Raw genomic sequence first — 13342 nt, forward strand, 5'->3', positions numbered from 1 at the left:
CGCACTGCCTTCTGAGAACTTTTATTGTACAAATACTGATCATTCTTTGACATTTGTTCTTGGGGCCTGCATTCAACGTTTTTAGCACTTCAGCCGACCTGCAGTAATTGTCTTCTTGGTTTTTCGGATAGTGTGCAGTGAAGAATTGGCTTTATGGTCGAAACAAATGCTTCCGAAGATGGAGAATTATGCCAACTACGTGTGACCTAAAGGGTAGGTAACAATCTCCCTGGGCAATGAAAGGGTTAAACAAAGACACAAAGTAATACACAAAGATTTGTAGGACATCAAAGGACACGACAACGAGAACTACCAGTGTGAACAACCAGCATTTTATTGCATTTGAGAATGCTATACTGTCAGTAATTAGCACTGACTACACAACATTTTTTTTTATTGTCTGTATCAACAGACATGGAATGATGGAATTACAGTTGATGTAAGGAATGAGTTTCTTTTATGCCTTTCAAAACAAAATATCTTGTTACTGGCGGCACATACACACGAAGCACCATGCTAACAGTCTGGACTGTACCATTGTCTATCAAGGCTTATGGGTTGACACAAGTTTGTGTATTTAGGTTGGGACAATATTGCAACCATAGAAAATCTGGTTGTACAAACATCAAAGCAAATGCTGTGGGTCCATGAAGCTGAAGTAATTAAAACAGATGAGTAGAATTGGGCATGGTAAAAAAAAAAAAACAAGATGGCGACAGGGGCTTTGCACAATGAAACAGGTGGAGGGATTTGTAAACAATCTAATTAAACCATGTTGCTGCCCAACGGATCTGCTAATCCTCACATACCTTTCTACCAGTGAAGAGGTAAAGTCAAATGATTTATTCTGAATCGCTAAAGTGAGAGCTTTTTTTCATATTTATATTTTTACAAAAGGAAAAAGTGGGGAATTGACAGAATTTTTTGCAACAGTTGCAGGCAAAAAGGGCCCAATATTTATTTTGTTCAACTGTAAGCCTTGATTTGTCTTCTTTACTGCTAGTCAAATGCAGAATTCCAACACCTTTCACAACTTTGACATGGTATGGACAGAGAAGGCTTTGACTCTCATTCCTGACAGCGGTTTACCCAATACATGGAGCTACTCTGATAATGTACGTTTTTCTTTGAGAGAGAAAAAAAAAAAACATGTAACAAATTGTCTTTACATCTTGGCACCTTGTAAAGTATTTTTATACAAAAATTTAAGTTTGACACTCCCCGTTATTTAATCACGACTTCATCGATAAACTTTGAAAGAGTGACCCCCAGGATTCACCATGCAAAATATTTACTGCAGGAGAAGAAAACACTTTTTGAAACAAATTTTTTTTTTTTTTTTTTTTGTTTTGTCTTTAAACGTATGAACCTAAGACAGCCAGAAAGGGCAGTGGTAAAATAACATAAGGGGTTGAAAAGTATCAAAAAACCAGCAAAAAACACAAAAACTGTACAAAATGCTTCAATCAATGATAGAAAAAAAATCTCAACTATGTTACAATTTAAAAGCAAAATAGTCAGGGATTTTCTCCCACATGTCAGCAAATGTCATCCATTATTCTTAAAGCAAGGATAACTAAATAAAATACATGTACAGCATATTCTGCAATTCCATTACATACAGCAGTTTTTTGTTTGTTTTTTCCAAAGCTATTTTTTGATTTAGTAAATATAAAGCAGTTGCACAACAAAGCAATGGTGTTTGACAAACAGGTACACATTTATTCCTGGCAAGGAATATCTTAAAAAAAAAAAAAAAAAAGAGGGGGGAAAGAAAATACAAAATGTTACTCAACCTTCCCTAAACACAAAGGTTCACACAGAAGCGTTGGGAACTTACTGTATGTACAACATGGAAAACCTCACTCAACAGAAGCAAAGTATTATGCAAACAGATAATGGTTATCTGGACTGCAAACATTTTATATATATATATATATAGTGAAGTTTTCTGGATGTTAAAGCCTGAGATTTTCAGTTGGTTCTTTTGCAAGACTGTGACATGATCTGTGAAAGCGAACTTTTCCTTTCTTTCTTTTTATTTGCTACAGTCTTTAGACTAAGCATGCAAGACATACAACTAAGTGCAACTTAGTGAAATGTACTTTTTTATTTTTTTTATTGAATCATTCCCTAAAGGGTTGATCTGAGGTATGCTTACTAACTGTTACTCATGCTGCTGTCTCTACTCATGTCTAGCTACACATGCTGAGCATGAACTAATGTACCAGCTTTTTATCCCCTTTTGAATTCTGGACTAACCAGCAAACCACTCCGTCTAGAAACACTGGGATTGCTTTTCATACAGTCACAGCTGGCTACTTACTGCCTGCACAACATGAAGCTGCTGCGTATTGGAAAAAACATTAAAATGACCACTGATTGCCCTTATTACAGAAAACAGAGCTTAGCTGAATAGTAACTGCCAATAAAATGTGTTGTAACAAAACGATTTGGAGCAGAAAGGAGTGTTACTGGCTTCCAAAAATGCCAAGCCATCCCCCTACTCACCTTTTAGTGCGAAAGAAGCACCCATCGCTCTAACATGGACGGGGCTTAAGAAGGCAGATATTATGTTGGCCCTCTAGCACAAATTTGAAAGTGCCACTGCCCCACATTTAATGTAAAAACGTAAACGTATTATATTTAGTATCCTTCTGAGTATTGGTTTTCTTACTGGCTGTTTTTGTACTAAGTTAAGCTGTACTCTAAATGTTGAAGTAACTGGGAAGTTTTTCATATTGTCGCATATTTTACCTAAATACCAAATTCGATTTTTGATATGGTGACATGTTGGTTTGTTTGGGCCTTTGCTTTAAATTGGATCCAGCTTATAAATTAAAAAAAAAAAAAAAACCCGAACATTTTTGCTTGTGACAGATATTTGATTGGAAATATATTTGAAGGGACCGGTCGGTGCATTAAAGAAAGATACGTGTGCGTGTGCGTGTGTGTTTATATATTGTTTGAAAAGGAAAGACACGTGTTGCGCAAACAAGTGAACTGTGGAAACATTTCTGCCACTCTCTATCCCATGCAATTGTGTTTCTTTAATGACAACACAATTGGTCAATATCTACATTTAATCCGCCCGCCGCCATCACACACCCCTCCCCCCAGGACATTTCTACACCTATCACTTTGCAAGAGACCTTTAATACTGTTCCCGATACTTATCTTTATATTATATAGTTTGGTCACACTGGAGAAATAGAAACAAGAACATCAACTTTGGTTCGGACATATATGGTCTGTATTCAATGTACAACTGGAAAGGAGCAGTTTCCCATCTCACTAGCAATAGCCTATCAACATCATCATCATCATCGTCGTTATCGGTGGTACCACTCTAGGTTCACTTGACTCCTTTGATCGACAATAAGAAGATATTTGGCTTTGTAAGATAAAGCATATAACAAAGAACATAATTTACCTTTGTTTGAAATCTTTGGTAATTTTAAGGGGGGGGGGGGAAGATAGGTAAGGGATAATATAAATGAACCCGCTCTCTGCCAGTGGAATCAGCAAAGCTTTCCTCTGCAATCCACTGAAGATCCTTACAGCAGCAAAGCTCTGATTGGAATTTAAACTAAAAATAAAAAAAGAAAGAAAACCTACTTTCCTACATTAATAACAACGTGGTTGCAGAATAAGTGTGTTTGGGTATTTTGGTGACAGGTGCTCATAGTAGACTGACATGATAGAACTCGCATGCTTTAAAAGTGCAGTCCCACAGCAATGTGTAATCGCAGTCGTAGTTCTGTAAGAACACCATCTATTCTGCTCAACGTTTGATGCATAACTTACAAAACGTTGGGCTAAATGTGGAAAGCATAGTAACACATTACAGTACAAAACCTACTGCTACTGACTTGTCTGGGGCTCTTACCCGAGGTAATAATGTTGCAGTGATTTCAAAGTTGCAGTACTTGGTCATGGGCAATAAACCATTGTGAAATAAAACCATAGTGGCAGCATTTTGTTTTAAAAGTCCATACAAAATGTGCATGAATATTTATCCATGAAACTATTTGCAAATTGAACAGTGAAAAAAATTAAATCATATACCGATCATGGTAAAATAGGGAGTGAAAATCAAGTTTTCACAGAAAATGTTACCATGTAAGTGGGACTGCACCTTTAATGGAACATTTCAAGGTCCATATGTACAGTTTCCATAGGTTTTGTTGCCCTGTAAGGCTGCCAGTGGCCGGTGAAACATACCAACCATAAACATAGTACTAAATTTGCACAGAGAAAACATTGAACCTTTATTACACTGGACTTCTTTCTTACTAGCTAAGATACAGTATATATATATATATATATTTGCGTATACATACGTTAGATCCAAGACCATTTCATAAATAGGAACCTCAACCATTCCCTCCCCCATCACTCGCTGTCAGAGGAGTGAAATGCACAGGCTGTCCTTCCTGGCAGCGAAAAGACTAGGGACAATGCACTGCTTGTGAATTTATAAGGTTTAAATGAAAGAACTGACACTGGTAGAAGAGAAAGACATTGCAGAAACCCCACTACTGGTCCTCTCAAGCATCTTAGTCTGCATGGCTACTACTTTCTCTAGTCATTTGATTTTCATGAAGAAGTGGAGCCCGAGTGCGGCATAATTATTTTGTCTGTTTTGTAGTTGTGACCTTTCTTCCTATTCGCCTTTACTGCCAACCACTAAGAAATACTGCTTCAGTACAATGAACCATCGCCACCTCATATATTATTCCTATGACTGTCATTCATTCATGTTCTTGCAGTAATTTATGGTTTTGTTCGGAACATGTCACTATTAAGGGCAGCTTTGGGTCATTTTGCAAAGTTATCCAAATGGAATGATTGTGTGGTTGTGTGTTTTAAAAGAAACATGATGGCAACTCAAGGAAACTGGAATGAATGACAGAAAATTGAATGACATTCGGCTTCATATAATAAAAACACCTATTAACATTCATCACGATGTACAGAAAACATTATGCCTCAAAGAGGCCTTGGGCCTAAAGCAAGAGGCCTGAGGTCAGAACTTAAATTGGTGTAGTACAAGAAAAACAAAAGCAATACATTAAGAAGTTTGGGATAATTACTCTGCCTCTCCCTCTGTCCCATACACATATAAAAGGTCATCCCCATCCCAAATGGAAGCAAAAGAATTGATTTAAAGGCAGTGATAATCAATATAACATGCAGTACTGTGCAAATACGTTGTCCATTGGAATCCTTAAAATCTGGGCGAAGGGATGACCTGCAGGTTGGACGCACATGCTAATATTGATGTCCTCCGTGTCCGTTTTGGCAGAACTGCAGTCCAAAGTCTGCTGCGTGTGACTAAGTGAAATCAGTTTAGCAAATTTACAACACTGATGTTGACTGTAAGAGAGGAAAAATTCCAAGTACCAAACAAGTCCGTCCAACGCACAGAGTACAAATTCCTTTTTTTTTATTTTTTTTTTTTTCAACAAAAAAAGTAGAAAAATCAAAAATACTCCCAAATGGGATACTTGATGGCACTAAGAGTTAACACATGTCAAAGTTGTCAGAATGGGCTGGGAACCCTCCAGACTGTACAATGATGGAGAGAGATCCCACCAACTTGGACTGTCTTCATTTTCAGAATAGTGATATTAGACATATTTTACTCCATGTCGTCATTTACAGTTTCATCTTCATAATCTCGGTCAGGGTCGAACTCTGGACTGTGGTTAGCTGTTGTTACAAGCGATAATGGACCTTCATTCTCATCTGGATCCAGTGGCTCTTCTTTGACATGCACATGGTGCCTATGTACAGAACAGAATGAATCAATTAAAACTTTGCAAATTATGAACACGCTAAACTCACGTGGCTTCCAAAAATGTAATGACTTTTTCAAAACGCAACACTCGTCACTGCGCTTTGGGCCTTTAAAACATTTACCTGCAACGCATTATCAAGCAACGCCAGCCCCTTCTGCAACACAACGGTTAAAGCGGCACTGAAATATGTACGTTTAACTAGAGCAGGAGTGGCCAAATTCAGTCCTTAAGGGCCACCAACTGGTCAAAGACTGAGCCACCTGTGCTGAAGCAGGGATATTTACTGTTAGTGGCCCTTGAGGACTGGAGTTGGCCACTCCTGAACTACAGTAGACCCATCCAAAAGACCCAAGCAAGGCTTGTCCTACTCAATTATTGCTTTACCCAACTGTGTTGAAGTCTAATCCAGTGTAACCAGCAACAGTTAATACAGACTTAGTATGTTTGATGCCTGAATTGAATAAAGGGTAATTAGTAAGGTTAAAAAAAAAATTTTTTTTTAAAAACCTGCAGTTTATTTACGTTTGTATTTATGCTTGGAATTTGAAAGGGTGATATCGCCTAAAAGACATTCTGCTTTAGGGTGACAAAAATCTGCACATTTGCAACTGACGAAGTTTATTTAGCCAGGACTGGATTTACATTTTTGTTGCTGATCATTTCAAACTGACGTGATGTTTGTTTGTTTGTTTTTTTGTCTGCTGTTTAACATATTGTACATTTGCAATTAGCAGGGAGGCTACAGAAGTTGCTTGATTTGAAATACATGAAAGTGTTATTTGTGGCACAACAAAATAAGCAGCAGATCCAGAAATTAAATGAGACTTTATAAAGTAAAAGCGTAAAATGTCAGGCCACAGAGGCTTGTGAAGGCTCGGGTAATCATAGCTTAATGTGTGATCTGCTTCTCTAGTTAACATGCAGAACCTGTGAGCCAACTCTCCAGAGGACGACCCCAACTGAGGTTCTATCATTAATCAACTTCAAGCAAATACAGCAAAGAGACACCATGATACATGCCTTAAACTCCAAATTAATGCATATTTTCACAAACTGTCAATAAAGGAAGAAAAGCTCTGCCAGGAAACACAAACGGAGAGGAAAAAGGCTCGCTCAACACAACAATGTGATAAGAAAGCAGTGTCCTAACGAGAATAATAACACTGTCAGCTGTAAACAAGAAAAAACATGATCCCCAGCTCATGGTGGGCAAAAGGATGCACTCAGGAGATGAGATCTGCCAAATTTCCCATTATGGAAGAGCACATGAATAACCCACAGGGGAATAGGGCTGATCATACAAAAACAGCTATGATAACCATAGCAAAATGTTGTGCGTAAATCATATTTACAAGACTGCCTTTACAAATAGCAATTACTTTTTCACTGCGGAGTGGCTTTTGTCATGTAAAATACCACAATGCGTAAACACTGCTTGGCCTTTGAAACGGTGACGGAAAGTGTCATTTTATTGACATTATCTAATATTAGAGGTGAGAAGCGGCAGCAGAGGCCCTGGGTTCCCATGAAACAATTGACTTTTTAATGCAATGCCTAAAAATGCGTTGATGAATTAAACTCCTACTCGCTCTTCTTAACGAGTAGAAACCCCCCCCGCCCAGAGACTTTTTATTCTTCCTCAATGTAACCCTTCCTTAAGGCTGTAACCAGAATCACCAAGTGAGCTACACAAACAGAAGCCTCATGCTGGGGAGACAATCAGCAATATACAGTATGTGCGTGCAGTATACCTCTGTATTGCACGGACAGGCAGCCGTTATTAGCATGGAATAGTTATTCATAAAGATATTTTGCTTTCAGAAAGGGTATAAAGTCTAATATTTCCATAACTCTGGTGGCTTCCGATTTTAGTAACCATTGAGTCGTACCGTGGGTTCCCTTTTGTTCCAATGACAAACATAGGAAATCTGAGCTTAGCTGCTGCGGCTTTAAAAAGGAATCTAAATTACCAATAGAAAAGGATTTGACATATAAATGTGATTATTTGAAAACAGAAAAACTATTGTATGATTCCATGTAAAGAATGAAGAAAAGGGAAACGTTAAAACGTGACATTTCAGCTTTGTAGTAAATCAGGAGTGGCCAACCCCAGTCCTCAAGGGCCACCAACGGGTCAAGTCCTTCAAGATAACCCTGCTTCAGCACAGGTGGCTCAATCAGTGGCCAAGTCATTATGACTGATCCACCTGTGCTGAAGCAGGGAAATCCTGAAAACCTGACCTGTTGGTGGCCCTTGAGGACTGGAATTGGCTACCGCTGCGGTAGAGGCTTAAAACACATTTATGTGACTTTTTCTGTTGCTTGATGATATAGAAAACCTTACATATCCACCTGCAAATACCTTTTTTTTTTTTTTTTGTAACTTGCATAGCAAACATTTGTGTCTAAACTAGTTTAAGGCTTGTAAACAGGTTTTACGTGCTCATAACTTGTTTTTCTGTTTTGATTAAAAAACAGTCGTTATGCCAGAATTCTCACCATTGAGATAGGGCGATATTATGTCACAGTGAAGCATCTTAAATGCACAATTAAAATGTCTCCAAAAGTGTTGTGGGAATTTTTTTTGTGTGCAGATTTTCCATAAACGTCACAGTGCTTGAAAATGGTGTGAAAGTTTCAAATCCCTGCCAAAAATGGTACTAAATTACAGTATATAAAAGGTCAGGTGACCTTGCACATCAACTTTTATGGACTTATTGTGAATAAGTGTGCTCTGCCGGAACGCCTGACCGTCCGCTTTGGTGGTATTCGAGTTGAAGGCCATACATTGCAAATGACATATAATTAGTTTGAATTGCTGCTACGAAAAAAAGTACTTTGCAAAATATATATATATATATATATATATATATATAATATTATATATTTTTTCCCTATAGCGCTTTATATGGGAGTCAAAGAGTGTCACACTTACAGTATAGCGTGCAGTATGCAGCACATAGAACTTGAACAGAAACAGTCCCTGCCCCGCAGAGCTTACAATCTATGATTTTGGTGCCTGAGGCACAGGGAGATAAAGTGAATTGCCCAAGGTCACAAGGAGCTGACACCGGGAATTGAGCTGCTTCAAACTCAGTGTCATTGTTTAAGTCAGTGCCTTTACTCACTGAGCCGCTCCTTCTCTTCCTCTTACATGGGAAGACTGTGCATTCTTGAATTCCCTTTACTCTACGTGCTCGAGCATCGAGTAATGGATCAATATGAGCACTTTACATGCAAATCCTCTGTATCAAGAAATAGGGATGGAATGCAGTAGTGATCATACTGTATGTGTGCCTACTGGTAGATACATGGCATAACAATGAACTGCTGTCTCAAATTCATGCTCGGGAGGCCTGCAACTCAAGTCAGCATCTTCCAGAAGTCCTCACCAGTCCAGTTCTTGTACGCCTGTGGTCTTCCCTTTCATTATATCAAATAATCAAAACTGCTCGAATTTGCTTATGAAGAAAGTTATTAGTAGCGTTTGGGATGTATTATTGATGGAAAAATTAAACTAGTATGACCAACAATACGTGCGGAAAGTTTCTGGGGCTATGGAATCTTTGGATCGAGAAATCTCCTAATGAATTTACGGTTTAGAAATAAGTCAAGTGTTTTATCAATCTCTACTTGGACTAGAGGAAATTAAATACCGAATCGTGAGCTATAGTTATTACTATGAATAGGAAAATAAGCGTAGGCACCTAAACGCATTTCTCAGAAGCCTATCCCTAAATACTTCCCCTTTTTTTTATATCATTTATTTATTATGTACAGTACTTATTCATTTTATATTGTATGTTATTGTTACCTTTGTTTAATAATTGTTTCTCCTTGCCCTTTTTTTTCTGCACTCCCAACAAAATGTATGAAAACTATAATACATATTAAGTGAGGAAAAAAAAACGGCTTGAATTACAAGATGAATATTTGTGCCAGGAGTTGGAATGTCTCAACAAGCCTTTTCGATTTCCCCAGCCAAACTCTCTAACTCTCTGCTCTTTAGAAACAGTTTAGCAGTAAACAACGTTACTGGGAACAGATTTTCATATTTTTCACATCTGAATAATCCTTTTATTTGTCCACTCTGGGAACAGAAGAGTAAAGCTTATGGCTGGTAAAAGGAATTGTGGCGTGCACACAGCATGGAGTACTTTGCTCTGTGGATACCTTAGAAACCTAATCAGGATAAAAGTACTGCATCTCCAAGCTGTTATTATGAATATACTTTATGCTATTTCTAGGGCTAACAAAAGCCATAGCATTATAGTGTCACAAAGACAGACAATAAGAATGGCACTATGACTTCTGTAGCAGTGTTACAGTTACCATGCTAACAAGGTAATAGAGAGATAATGTTGGTGTTTAAAGCTTGATTGATTCTAATTTATTGGGATGTTCAAAAGTTAGACGCATCATAACTGTTTACTGCAGTTTTTAGAGGGCGCAATGTGACAGTTTAGCATGAAATGTACCTAAGTAGCATTAAGAAACTGAAATTGCCTTTGCAATTAATCAAATTCACTTCCAGCAGAGTAATAATTTTAAATCTGTGTATCTGCAATATTTTCATTTACACAAAAGTAGTTTAGGCACGCGGAAATTTTAAAATATTTTGTTCGACTTTAAAGCAGTATAAATACCTCTCCTGGGGCTCCGAAATCTGAATGTGTGGTAATGTGCTCCACTAAAGGTTATAATAGCATTTCTGTTCTTGTTTTTAGTCATCTATATGTGACTTTTTCCTTTACAAATAAGCTAAACTATTAGAGAAAATGATAGCCTAATTATTTTTAAGTATACGATTCAAGTACTTTGGCAAATGTAAAAATGATAGGGCTCTGTGCTAACCTTCTCATAAACCATATTAACAATAGATATTACCCCCACCCATTAAAGTAGTACTGTATTACATTATTTTTTTTAATGCAAAAAAACACCCGGGTCTCACACAGGCTCCCCACGCCTGTTCTAGCCTGTGAACTACAGATAGCTCGCCCTGCCCAGAATCTCGCTAAATGGAACGTTAAGAGAAGTCATCTGACTGCAAAACTAGGCCAAAACTGTTGCCGAAAACAAAGAAGAAAATGCCATTGGTTTCAATGAGAATATGTATCCTTAAGAAATCAGGTGCAGTTCCATTGCTACCAGTTTGGAAGACCTTGAAAAAGAAACCCCTCAGTGTGCATTACTGTTAGCTCCCTTCCATTTCTGGGATATCTGTAAAGTCCGTTCCTTCCTTAGAGCTGGGCTCTGTAAACTTCTTGATGCAGTAGGACAAAGCTTTAGGGATATTCCTGAAAAGGGTGGAAGATAAATAGGAAACACATATATGCACACCGCCACCTATAATCTGAATATTTTCTCTATAGACAATGTACCATGAAACCGTTTTGAGAAACCATTATGTGACAATGCACATTTTAATGTCTTACTATATGAAGTGGAAATTTTGTTCGTATTTTATCCACTATGACCTACTTTACCTATTTTCTTGAGAGCTTGAGTCCTAAACATCAGTGGTAAGAATGTAAGTATCCTCCTTTGGGAGATTAAGTATGAGATTAAGTATGAGAGACAAATTATATATGTATCAGAATACATCAGTTGTTGAGATCTTTCTAGGGCCACCATTGTTAGCCTCACGTTTAACCAATTTCCTACTACTAGTTACACACAAATCTGTAGAGTCTGCTAAACAGGCCAGATTTAGAAATTGTAACGTGAATCATACCAAGCCCAACTCACTACCTGACACACACAAAAAAACTGTTTAACTGTTGAACTATAAACCAAGATGATAAAAAAAGGTTAAGTGACTGGTGTTTAACTTTAAGTTCACACCCCAATTAATCTTCATTGAACTTGTGGCCCCAAACATGCTCTATGCCCAAGACAATCTGAAATACATCACTGAATAATACCGGTTCCTCGTGCAGTAAAGTCAGAGGCGGTTAAACACACGGTACTGAAACAGCAATTAAATGAGATCGTTCGCAAGACTCTAGGTCTAGAACATTGACTTCCTGTGGCTTTGAGACCTCTTCATGGCTCATGCCTGAGAGATGACCTCCTTTGTTAGAGGAGATACTATGATTGACAGAAGGATTTTTGTCCCATGAGGCACAAATAAGCAGGAAATGCTAAAGTAGGATAATAGGCCATGAAAAAATGCCTTAAATATAGTATAAAAACATTTTTTTAAATTAAGCTAAACGGAAAAACAATATGTCGAGAAACACCCCAAGTTTTTAAGGCGACTGTAGAGATGGGCACTTGGCCTGGTGTTCTGGTTCTAAATACATTTTGTTTTTTGCTTCTAAATATCTTATCGGTTTTGGTTTTACATTTGGAATGTAAGGTTCTGGTAAGTTCTGATTTCACACACCCGGTTTTGCCCATCTTCACTTTTTATGTTGTACCTGTGTTGTACCTCCTTTCCAAGTACATTGCCTCATCAAGACTGTTACGAAAAAATCAACATGGTGCAATACCAAGTAACAAAAAAGTCTTACTTAAAAAACAAAGATCATTCACGGAAACGCAAATCACGGAAACAATGGATTCCTTTAATAAAAAATGGGTTTAACCCTGTGAGTGCCTGGGGACGGCAGCACAAGAAGGTCTTATTCTTGTTTAGATCACGTCCAGCACACCATAGGGGTGCAGAACGCCATCTTTTGTATATTACCTGCACAAAAAAGAACCCATAAAAAAATATGAAAATGTTGTATGCCACGGCTACATTACGGTTTGGCTGAATAGTACTTCCTCAAAAAGCAGCCCTACGATACTTACATTGCTTGCATAGGGGAGCGTCCGGGACTGCTGTCACTTCCATTACTGTTCGTATGCTCCATCACACCGTTTAGCTCTTCTCTCATAGCACTGGCTAAGTTGCTCAGAGCAGGATTTCCCATGGAAGCAGTAGTGTATAGAGGTATACTGTTCTCCGCCATTGAAGCCTGCCAAGCGCATATTAAAAGAAAGGCTTTTAAGCTGCACAACACGACTATTGACTCTATCTTGTCAGAAATTATGCTGGTGCTCATCACAAGAAAAAGTAGTATGGTTTGCCTCTCATTCACTTGCAGCCTCTTTGCTGCCAGGTTTTATAAAGGAATGGTTCATGCTGTGTTGTATAATGATGTTGGGTAGCCCCATACATTTTTACCACCTTGTCACACTGAAGAAGCCAATAATGTTTTTTGGGGACTATTTTCTCTACATAGTATGAACTGCACAACAATGAAAACCTTTCCTTACACATAATATTTTATTTAATACTGACGAGCTACAAAAGAGTGGGTGTCCTTCTGGCTGCTTTTTACAGGAGTACAATATATTTAGTAATACTGAACCAATGAAATTACCCATTTTTCCGCTATCGGCAGTTTCAGTTTATTCTGCCAATGTAAGTTGTTATTGGAAGACCTTTGTGTGAGGTTGCAGTGTTGTATATTTGCACTGTGTTGCATCCTATCATTAAAACTGTGAACGTAAAGCCTATTTCTCATAGTGTTAACACTAAGAGA

General features: G+C 37.9%; 1 protein-coding gene across 17 annotated transcripts in view; it reads right to left on the bottom strand.

The window, feature by feature from the left end:
* Nucleotides 1-310: 310 nt before the first annotated feature.
* Nucleotides 311-13342, bottom strand: part of FOXP1 (forkhead box P1) — a 501565-nt gene continuing 488533 nt past the window's right edge. For all 17 annotated transcript variants that reach the window (XM_075574323.1, XM_075574310.1, XM_075574311.1 and 14 more), the window contains 2 exons: nt 12606-12772; nt 311-5789 (listed from right to left, as the gene is read on the bottom strand). In XM_075574323.1, coding sequence (XP_075430438.1) covers nt 5645-5789; nt 12606-12772 — 312 coding nt within the window. In that variant the 3' untranslated portion in view covers nt 311-5644. The remainder of the gene's footprint in view (nt 5790-12605; nt 12773-13342) is intronic.

Source organism: Ascaphus truei, chromosome 17 (genome assembly GCF_040206685.1).
Source record: "Ascaphus truei isolate aAscTru1 chromosome 17, aAscTru1.hap1, whole genome shotgun sequence".
Classification (NCBI taxonomy): Eukaryota; Metazoa; Chordata; class Amphibia; order Anura; family Ascaphidae; genus Ascaphus; species Ascaphus truei.